Source organism: Battus philenor, unplaced genomic scaffold (assembly GCF_028537555.1).
Source record: "Battus philenor isolate CCGP_79_NKW_IND1 unplaced genomic scaffold, ilBatPhil1.0.hap1 SCAF_16, whole genome shotgun sequence".
NCBI classification, from domain to species: domain Eukaryota; kingdom Metazoa; phylum Arthropoda; class Insecta; order Lepidoptera; family Papilionidae; genus Battus; species Battus philenor.
In genome coordinates, this window is record NW_027181678.1 from 6,059,599 (window position 1) to 6,071,304 (window position 11,706).

Genomic DNA, 11,706 nt, shown 5'->3' on the forward strand with positions numbered 1-11,706 from the left:
AAAACACTCGCTCAATGGCTTGGAATTCAAATGAGAGAAAACCTCATTTCTTTACGAGCAGGTGAAACAAACGTTACCATAACTACAATATCGACCGCCGGCTTTTCCGAGGCTTTTCTCTGAAGCATTCACATTTGCGTGACACGCGCTGAAACAAGGACTAAACGTCTAGACGTCGAGACAGTTGTGCTATACCGTCCATAGCGATCGGTGTTATCGCGGCACACGTAATAATGTGGGAACGGTCGATGTAGGCGACGTGCCGTTATTCGAATAAGTAAAATACATTGTTATCCGTGGGATTTCGAAGCGTATCTGCGATGTACCAGTCCGACAGCCGCGGACAATGAGTGCACGCGCGAAACGAAGCGAGACGCGCGACCGGCGATGCGCGAGCGGTCGTTTTTAAAAAGCACTCAGGAGCGCTCATTAGCCGGTGCACCGTAACCGAGCTGCGGTTGGAGGGAACGCAGCGCGTGTGCAATACGGGGCGTTAGAAAGTTTAATGTAGTGTTGTAGCGCTGTGCGATGCTGTCGGTGAGCAAGCCGGCGTCTCTAGTGCAGCAGAAGAAACAGCAGTGGGCGCGCGAGAGAGGTGCGTATCGCGGCCGTCTTTCAGCCACAAAGCGTTTAACGCCCGTACGCGAACTCGTCAATTACTTTGCAACCGCTCTTAATTCTAACTTTTTAATGAACACTCAGCGACAGTTCCGTGATATTACCGTGAGTTCCCCCATAATCCAGCCACCGCAACAGATAATTTGATACTTGTAAAAATTACGAAGCTAGAAGAATTTTGAGAATCGGTATGTATGTGCCAATTAATATAGAAATTAATAAATTAAAGTTTTGTTCTTAATTAACGTCCGTTTTATAATTTTTCGCAACATTGAAGTATTTAAAATTTATCGTGTAATTCATTGTCCTTCTTTACAAAGAAACATCATTATATTATTGAATTGAAATAATTTGATATAATTTTAGATGCTTATCCTTGAAAACTAATATTTTCCATTTTAAGATATTAATCAATACTTCAATCAATAGACGATTTAATAGGCAATACATAAAAAGTGTTTTGCTGTAAACATAATTTTCTTACATAAAAACAAAATTTCTCGACTTCTTAAACAACTATTAGTCCATTGATTTAGTTGCGTTATCGATTGTATATATTTTTATATCAAATTAAAGTACAATTAAGCAGCGTTTTCATCAGTATTCACATTCTTTATCTTATTTTACTTATTACATGTTCGAAACCAATTTATATATCATTATCAAACATAAATATACCACCCCAACAAATAACTATAAATGTTATTGTAATATTTGAATGTCATTGTACTATTTCGTGAGGACATTAAAAAGTGATAGGAAGATTGTTATATCAGATGATGGATTAGGTTACCGAATTTATATTTGAAACATTGTTCAGATATTTTTTGTGCACTTAACTGTCGGCTTGTCGGGTAAAACAGAGGTAGTGAAAATCATTAATATTATTAACGTCAAAGCCTGTAATCTTGACTTCTGTTGTGACCTTCAAATTAAATACAATAACGTTTGTTCACTTCTTTCTGACGTCTAAATAGCGTTACGATATTTTTTTTCTTATATATACGATTAAATTAAAATCTTCTAAATCATTATCAGCATTAGCTGTAACAATTACACACTGTAATCACATATTTATTATAACAAATTGTTACTAAGAGTTTGTTAGCCATTATGGTTCTTTACGGTTAGAATTTGTTAACCTCCCATCAAGGTCTGAAAGCAATGAACTGTTAATGTCGTGTCTGTTAAATATACAAACGTATAGTGCGTATTTCGTCAATACCATTTATTTTTTATGACGTAAAACCATCTAACATTCCTAGAAACAACATGTTAACAACTTATGAGATAGAACGAACTTTTATTATTTATTACATTAAGGTGGCTTAAAATTTCATTAACTACCTACACGATTATTAAAAATAATAATAAGCTGTTGAAGTACAGAATAAAAAGTTAGTATTATGAATACAAAACTTAAAATATGAAGTTTAAATAAGAAACCTCTAAAAATGGAAAAGACGAAGACGCTAGAACCATGCCTAGAAACAATAACTTGGGATAACTTAGGCATAAGCGAGAATTAACTATTAAGTTATAATTAAAAAAACAAGAAAAATGTTTTGCGTGTCTTTACTTAGACCCGATATCTACAATTTTACGTAATGTGATTTGATTTCAATTTCGTGTATGCGTGTATTTTAAACATTTTATATGCAATTTGTTATACTTCAGCGTTGTTACCACAAGTAGGTTGCCGCCAAAATGCAAGAGAATCTAGGTCACTTCCGAAAGATTCAGCAACAAAACCACGTTTTACAATCCTATTATTCGGCATTAAGAAAAAATTTTATCTATACTTCCTACAGAAATAAATTAACAAGAATTGGATTTAAGAGTAGGTTATTAAATATTTAACGTTTTCAAGTTTAAACGGAATCTTTTTCGTTCCTAATATAAGTAAGTTGAAGTTATTTGGTACAAGTTTAAACTTTTAATCTCATCAGAATGGAAATGGTAAGATTTTTATAGATCATTCACTAAATCTGAAAGTGAAATATATTTGTACTGTAAGCGTCACGCAGGCTTTACATTCACATCTTTCAATTGTGTAAATTCAATATACTTTACAAATACAATAGCTGAAATTTGTGCATACACGTTGCACCATATATAGTGTTGTTAGTAATATATTTTTAATATGTACTGTGTAACACTATCACAAAAAAATTATATCCAAAATAGAACAAATAGTATTACTTATCATTCAATTTAATTATTACAGAAATTTTTATAAACTAGACGCATAGCCAATGATAATATTGTAATAAAATATGTATATATATAAGTCGCGATTACGTAATAATTATGTAAATACATCACCCACTAATTTTGGCACGTTAAGAATATAATATAGAAAGTTACAAATATCGAGGGCATTTTTGCTTAAAATTAAAATAATTAATTTCAAATACAATCAAAAAGAGAAAACCGAAAGCATGTCCATAACGTAGGTGGAAACATTCTTTTAAGCTATAACACATATGGAAAAAAAAGGAAATTCGTAAATCAGAACAGCTACTCTCATTACATAAGCAACTTTAACTTACTGTAGCGTTAAAATAATAAAACAAATCATTCCGCGCTTGTTAGTTCTCCGCGCAAGCGCAAGAGAGCGTGGCGGGAAAATGCACTGCCCACAGACTGAATAACATCACTATAATTATACAGCAAAGTAATTTAATTATAATAAAATTATAATTAATATAGATACAATAAAATAATTCAAAATTGATATAATACTTTCGTTTGTTACGAAATGGTTTCTAGAGGAATTATTTTTAAAACAATATCTCTCCATCACTGTCATATTTTTCATAGTATAATGAAAATAATTATCACTTTAACTAAAGCTATAATAGATTTAAAAATCTTACATCTTCAAGCGAGCCATTACCGCACATAAAGGACTTGCTTCGTTTCTATTATAATAATCTGACATACTGAATTAATTACGAAAATTATAGTGTCATTCTCCGGAGACCAAGATTCATTCTCGACCTTCCGATTATTGCGACGACAGTAGCTCAGAAGCAAATAAAAAGCCTAGCAGCGGGACCACATACAGAACCGGCGAGGTCGACCTTCTCTATACTTGAGGTACCGCAACGCACAAGACAGGGTTACCTTATAAGCAATAAAAGCGTTGCTGCAGTTTCTTTAGTAGAGGGTAGTGCTCCCAGCTCTATCTGTTTAACACAAATATGCAGAAAGTCGTACCTCCACGACCGTGTGTGATCTGGTTGTGGAGCTAATGTTCTCCTATCATCCGGGAACTCGAGAACGTGCCTCCGTCTCCGAAGAGAACTCTGTGCATTTGATAATCTCCGCACATCACTTTGAAATATAAAATAGCTAAACAACCAGAGTAAGACAAGGTGACTAACGTCTATAAAACACACAAAACATTGGATATTTTCAATTTATATTATATATTTGATGACATTGTCATAACCGTAGCCTCAAGCAGTGATTTATAGCGACTTATAAAAATACCACGGCATATAATAGAATTTGGTACTGTCCTCATGTAAGCAATACAAATGTAACCAAAGGTAATGACATAATAGATAATATTACACATTAAATCTTGCTTGTTACTACAACAAAAGGATAAAAGGTTACTTTTAGCACTAGTCAAAAAAGATTGAGGTAGGTTCATTAACATCATCATTTTAGTCATGTGACGTTCACAGCTGGACATGGACGTCCCCTATAAATTTCCAAAACTGGTTGAAGCATCCTGCATCCAACGTCTTCCGACGACCTTAAGAACGTCGCCTGTCGGCTTTATGGGTGGACGTCCTGCACTGCGCTTACTGATCCGTGGTCTCCACTCCGGAATCTTAAGACCGAGGCCTGTTCATTGCCACCTCAAGTAGCCAATCCGCTGGGCTCTGTCGGGTTCTGTCATTCGTCTATATATCTCCGCGTTCGTGATTCGATCTCGTAGAATATCCCGTGCACAGCCCACAGCTCGTTGAACAATTTGCCAAAGAGGCCCGAAGTAAGAGACCATGATACTATACCGCGAATCATCACTTTCAACATACATTGGTTGTAATTTTTCGACATATGACACGGAAGAATATTTATTGCACGAGAAGATATTTCGTAGTTTCCCGAATGTTGCCACGTCAAGTTGGATTCAACAATTGATCTCTCTCTAATTTGAAGTTGCCTTTGACTGAGATAATTCCAGTTAAAATATTAATTTTAATAGATAATGCATAAGTACGCGCATACACAAAAAAGAAAACGCCATTATGAATAGTTTCATATGTACATGTAACACAAACTTTCTTTCATATTTATGAAACAAAAACCAAAAACAAACTACCTATGACTGGTTTCACCTACGAAAACAAAAAATTGCTATCTATTGCTTTTCTTATTCTACCTGAGTATTGATAAAACTTAAAAAAACCCTTCGTTTAAGTTAGGGTGAATTCTTTGTTACCTTTGTGATTACTTATTGAATAAATCAGTCTCTATCTACTTCCGTCACGAATGGTCCTTCCTTGTACTGTTATTAAAGTTGTCTAAATAATTGTAGTGATTTATATTAAATAAATATATATTTCAGAGGAAATGTCCCAGCTTTATTTGCCATGGGGTACGGGAGAGCAACACAAAAATCGCTTACAGGTGCGAAATCAATTTGCAAGCACGCTTGAATTGCACAAACAAGAATCCTTTGATTACCAAGAACCAGTACAACGACAGCGGAGCCCCAGCTTGCCACCAATTCATCATATAGAAACAACGAAATTGATAAAAGAAGATCGGAAATACAAAGAGGTTCTGAATCGTAACGTTTCAAGCGCAAAAAGGTTTGCTTTTTATGACGAGGACGGCGAAGGAGATACTTCCGGCTACGGCAGTGAAACCATAAATCATATGAATATTAGAAATCAGAGAGGTATAATCGAACACAATCCTGTTGTAGCATGGCAACAAGACCGTGATGAAAACAGGTGCCTACCTTATTACAAAAACTATTTCCTTACCTTATTTATAGATATTTAATCTATTCGGTAAATCTTTATTGTACAGGTATTTCAAGATTTTCGTTTTTTATTTTCAAAATTAATCGCGAAAAATTACGACTAGATCACATTTTTTATATCGTTACTCGTCAAATGTTAAACATGTAAATATTTAATATTAATGTAAAAAACATTATTAATGCTGATTACTTTTTATTCTAATTTCAATGAAATACTGAATAGAAAGAAATTTGAAACAAAACATCGAACACTGTATAACATATATATATATATGTTATATAGTGTTCGATGTTTTGTTTCAAATTTTATTAGGTTACGATAATGGGATTTATAACACCATTATTATAAAAACAATGAACTTAGCAAAACTGTTAAGACATTTCGAAACAGTCTGAAGTTTTATGTGTAAACAGACAGGGCTGCTATAATTATTGCAAATGAAAACGGCGTGAAAGATAAATTGAAATTCGTATATATAATTTAGATTTTTAATATCAAAAAGTAAAACAAGAAAAATAGCGTTATGCAGTAATAATAATTTAATTCATCTAAATTATTTCCTTACTAAAAGATTTTCACACCATGTAATAAAATATTCTTTCATTAGAAAACAAATAGGACGAACGAGTACGACAAATGTTATGTGGTCTGCTCGTAGTGTTGGACCGCCAGAGGAAGGCCGACCTCGATGGGGAGACCGTGGAGTCGCCACAGGAAAGCTTTGGGAGCCCACAGCGCCCAACGAAAGGCTGCCGCAGGTAAAATTAGCTCCAAATTTTAATACAATTTCCTAAATTCAATTTAAAAAATCTGATACATAAATTTAAATATTAAAATTTTAGACTGTATTTAAATGTATTCTTTAGTTGCATAACCGCGTTTCGTTTTAAATTTATAAGAAGACCAACATCAACTGGTTTCTTTGCTCTTTGTATGAATATATTATTTAATAAAAGTTATCAGTAAAAAAAGCGGAACATAATAAAACCGCTAATGTACCACTGTATTGTTATTACTGTTTCTATATTTATAAGATGTGCAATAAAGTTAAATTTAATATTAATGTAAAATAAACAATAAATTAACACCTTTTCTATTTTCAACCACAGATGCAAAATCAAAAAAAAGGTACACCTTCTTGGGTTGAACGTGGGTTAAACATGATAGATAATGCATCGGAGGCTATCGTTATTGATCAGAGAAGTTCAACTAATTCGGGAGCAGAATGTGATAGATCTTCTTTCAACGGGAGTGATGAGGGAAAGTACGTACGCATTACGTATATGTATTATTTTTTAAAAGATTAATACATGATTCGTTATGATAAATTTCCCTTAAATTGTCGTCTATTTTAAAAAAAAACCATCAAATACACGGTAACTTATGTAGAAAATTTTATGTACTTTTTTTACTTGTTTTCTTTTTACTTTTGACTTCTTTGTTAATCGTTAGTCTTTTTGCATTTATTGTTATTCAACCATTGACAAGTTGTTATCATTTCAGAACCTTCCTTAGAGGTCAAAATATTCCCTTAGAACCAGAAATAAGAGCACAACGTGAAAATAAACGTATAAAAGCCCTAGAACTACAATCCGCTATTTTAAGTCAATTAGAAGATCGCGAAAAAAGACGCCAAGAAGAAAGAGAAAGGGAATTAAAAGAAGAACGCTTGGAAGAATTGAGAATACAAAGACAACAAGAAGAGGATAGACTCAAAATAGCAGAAGAGAAGAGAAAAATTGAAGAAAAACAAATACTAGAGCAACGCAAACTTGAATGCCTTAGAAAGGCCATTGAAGATGCTGAAAAAAAAGCACGAAATGAAAAAGATAAAAAATACGTTAGTCATAGACAACCTTTAAATTTAACTGTCACAGAATGTGAAGAACAAAAAAGTAAGGACTTAGAAAATGCAACAGTGGAAAGTGTTCAAAACAGTGAATTAATATCTCCTACTAAATCAAGTAGGACGTATGACGTTCATACGCCTAAGAATCAAAAGAAAGATTGTAACTCTCGACAATCGACTGCATTTAACTCGCCACGGTCTTTAGTTGGTAGTGGTGGTAATGTTAATTTATTTATTCATAACGTACCTCCAATTGCACTTACGGAGAATCAATTTAACATTGTACCTTTGGGCATAAATGGAAATGGCGAAATTGTTAGCACACAACCCAACAGTTTACAACTTGCTGTATTGGTACCTCAAAACCTCAGTAACAATTTATTTAGTGTATCGATTAATTCCCTTGTTAATAAAACCGAAATTCCAGAAACGGAAAGAATTGTCACACCAAAAAAATATCGCACTTATAAAACAAAAGATGCTTTCACTCAAACTGAAACAGATTGTCTTAAATACAAAGTTGATAAAAATGTTGAAACAATTGATATCGAAAGGGATATTGACAAAGACTATCCTAATATTGACGAAAATGCGCCTCAAGACGGAGTTCGTAACGCTTTAAAAAAAGATCGACGGTTACGGTCTGAAGAAAGATATAAAAAAGATATAGAAAATAGACCTAAATGGGGCGCAAATAAACCAGTAGCTCAATATAAAAAACAAAGTGAAAAAGACCCCTTCTATAGTCAGAAGCGAAAAGTGCGGCAAAAATATCGACCACAAGCTAGGCGATATATGTCACAATCTAGTGAAGACAGCCGATCACCTAGCCCTCCTACTCGATCGGAACAAATTGAACAAAGTAATTATAAACAGCGTCATTCTTTAAGCCAATCCTATTGGAAAAACAAACGATCTAATCAAGATTACACTAAAAATATCCTGGAAGGAACTAGTGTTGATCAACCAGAATTTTGCTCCTTAGATCAAATTACAGGACACAAATTGGACCAAATGAAACTACCAAAAAGACTTACCTTATCACAAAAATTCATAAACGATAAATATGGCAGTAAAAAGTTATGGATGGATGACATTATGGAGAGAAATACTAAATATACTAACATAGACGACGTGAATTCTAAATAAAATAAAGATATATTCACTATTATCCGTAATAATAACGTAACGTCAAACAAAGAATAGGAAATTTTGTACAATTGAAACCAAGACGTCATTATTTTAAGGACAAATCGCACAACAAATAGTCGTAGTTTAAGTAAAAGCACAATATTTACGTAAACGGTCGTAAACTTTGTGATTTAAATTAGGTTAGTCTTGTCAAACTTAATATTGATCTATCCGTTACCTAGGAATAGCCCGTAGTAAAGTTTAATCGATGAATAGAGTTTTGTTGATTTACGTTTGTGTTACTTTACTGTTGTTGAGCGACAATGTCAAAATTAGACGATTTATTTGATAAAAAGAAAGATGAAGCGCCTATGCTTGATTTATCAAAAACTGTCATAAATAATGCAGAAGAGTACAGAGCCGTTTTAGACAAAGTCCCGGAGTTTAAAACAAGACCCGAGAAGGTATATATCTACATCTTAACATATCATATTTTTGATTTCTATTAATTTAATGTATTCTTGAATTTATAGGTAAGAAACGAAGATGTTAAAATTAAAGATAAACCGGAGGACCAGAAAACTAAAACGCCAAAGAAAGAAATAAGAGCTTATGATAAACTTGGAACGCGGGGCTATGAAGAAAAACATTTCACATTTATGGATCCGATACCAATAGAAATGCAAAGTTTGAAATTTGAAGAATTGTGTGCTGTACCAATAGAGTGGCGAATGCTTACTTCGGTTAGACCTAAGTCTAAGTTGGATGAAGAATATTTTAATAAGTAAGTTTACGTAACTATAATATATTTTGGAAAAAAAATAAAATAAAATTATATGTTATAACTTTTTAAGGCTTATTGAACTTCGTAAATCTGAACTAAGAACTAAGACAAGGGACAAGAGGGAGTTATCAAAAATCAATATGGTCAGGAAAATAAAAAATCGTTCAGGTGTAACCGAAACGAAAATCTTGTCGTGTACAGAGTGCGGCGAAGAATACTGCAATGGTATATACCAAAAACCTTTTTAACTTTATTTGTTTCTAACAATAAATATTCGATTGAAGTGAAAAATTAAACAGAGACTGATTTGTGTTCATTTTATCCAGATAAACTATAATCACTATGTTAATGTGCAAAAATAGTATATAAACACTGCCATTTGACCTGTTTATTAAACTTAAATCGATCGTCTTTCTATATACTCTTCGGGCTTTAGTGCTGAATAAAATTTGATGTAATTGTTTTAATGCCTTAATTAAAGTCTAAATTATTTTTCGTACTCCAAACTCAAATTATAGTATAGTATTGTATTAAGTGTGTTTTAATAATTACTGTGTATATTTTTATATCATATTTAAATATAAACACCCAGTACTGATATACATATCTTGCGTAGCCACAAGTAGGAAAATATCAGATTTAATAACCACAATGTTTCCATGTAAATATTATTTTACACTTTGGTTGTCTCACAATGTTACCTAGATCTGACTAGCTATAAGCAATTTAACATTATGCCTATTATCTTGATAAGTGTAATTAATGTGTAATATGGGCAAAAATCAATTAAACTCGGGTTAACAAATTATGGTAACCTCATTGAGGACACATGCCTGCGTAATCTCTTTGATTAAATTCATCATGATCAAATTTTAACGACAACCCGGTGGACAGATTCAGAATAGAATATGTATGGCGCCTAAACAAACATTTCAGATTTAGATTCATGACAGCGCAGGTCGTCAATCCAGAAGGTGACCAGACCCTGTTAAGATCGTCTGAAGACGCGGGTTGCAAGCTGCTTCCGTCCAATTGCAAACCTATGGAGAAGGCTTTTTTCCAGCAGTAGTCATTCTATAGCTGTAATGAAGATGACAATGATGAAGAATAGGACAAACCAATCTCATATCTCATTGTAATAAATACCGGTATGTTGCGTACTGTATCGTACACAACAAAACTATGCTTTCTATAATGAGGTTCATATCAGTAACCATCAGTCATTTAGAAGTATTGAAAAGGGACAAGAGTTATTATTAATAGCTATTAAAATGTAAATGGTTTACTTTTAGGTACAATGTGCGTTATTACGAATTACGACATGTTCGCTCGCCTAAAATTAGAAATGGAGCCTAAAGTAACTCGGCACGCAGCTTTATCCCATGGGGGCAGTAAACTACGAAAATTACGAAGAAAAATACGCAAGAAACCACGCAGCAAGAGAGCAGCGCCGCCTTTGATTCATAAATCCAACCGTACCAGGACGGGAGCTAAAAGCGACTCTGAACTTTAATTTATATACTTGCACAGAAATTTTACGCCTTATTATTTAAATATTTCAATTGTATAAACCATACGCGTAAACTTTGCTGATTTCTGTAAACAGCGATTCATAACTTTAAATCTGTTCATTGATATGTTTAATATCACCATTCACTGTCTATATATTTCATGCGATATCTAAAATAAATAAATAATTACACAATTTCCGGTATAACTTAACTGATGTGCAGGTAACATGTTGAGTTATCAACTAAAACAAATATTTAAAGGAAATAACAACTGGTTAAGTAATTAAAATAACTGCAACCTTCATGCTATTAGATCTCGCTCATACGAATAGAGGAAGACATTATTTGTATCTCTTGCTATTTCAATTATTCTCTTCTACTACACATTATACACATTTCTATATCAAACTGTAAAAAAATAGTTATATTTGATCAGGATACAGTTAAAAATTTACAGATTCTTTTATTTTAAAAGGAAATTGTAACCTACTGTGCAATTACTTTGTAACGTTTAAAAATTAAAGCCGATTAAATGAAATCGTAGATTCATGAAATGTTTCATGAAATCACAGATCATAGATTTTGCACTGTCATCTATTTCCGATAGATTAAGTAGAACCGAGCGTTCGTAACGTAGGGAATGAAGACAGCCTTTTTTCAATTTTTATTACAGTCTTTTATATTGATCGTCAAAACTATAAATATTTCGAGTAATTTTTACTGAATACAGTATATTTATACACAACAGTATGTTCACAATGTTTACACATTTACAATGGAACAACTAGTAAATTCGCAATT

At 33.0% G+C, this 11,706-nt stretch overlaps 2 protein-coding genes across 3 annotated transcripts; both read left to right on the plus strand.

Moving 5' to 3' along the window:
- The first annotated feature begins 528 nt into the window (after nt 1-528).
- Nucleotides 529-8,674, plus strand: LOC137919399 (myb-like protein X). 2 transcript variants are annotated; one of them, XM_068762466.1, is made up of 5 exons: nt 529-595; nt 5,207-5,597; nt 6,238-6,388; nt 6,740-6,894; nt 7,134-8,674. In XM_068762466.1, exons 1-5 carry the CDS (start codon nt 529-531, stop codon nt 8,626-8,628), a joined length of 2,259 nt encoding a protein of 752 aa, XP_068618567.1. In that variant the 3' UTR covers nt 8,629-8,674. The 2 variants fall into 2 exon arrangements, with proteins under 2 accessions (XP_068618567.1, XP_068618566.1); XM_068762465.1 differs by lacking the exon at nt 529-595 and adding an exon at nt 634-806.
- A 185-nt stretch (nt 8,675-8,859) lies between these two features.
- On the plus strand, nt 8,860-10,907 carry LOC137919462 (uncharacterized). Its single transcript, XM_068762548.1, has 4 exons — nt 8,860-9,074; nt 9,144-9,394; nt 9,465-9,619; nt 10,687-10,907. Exons 1-4 carry the CDS (start codon nt 8,934-8,936, stop codon nt 10,905-10,907), a joined length of 768 nt encoding a protein of 255 aa, XP_068618649.1. The 5' UTR covers nt 8,860-8,933.
- The last annotated feature ends 799 nt before the right edge of the window (nt 10,908-11,706 follow it).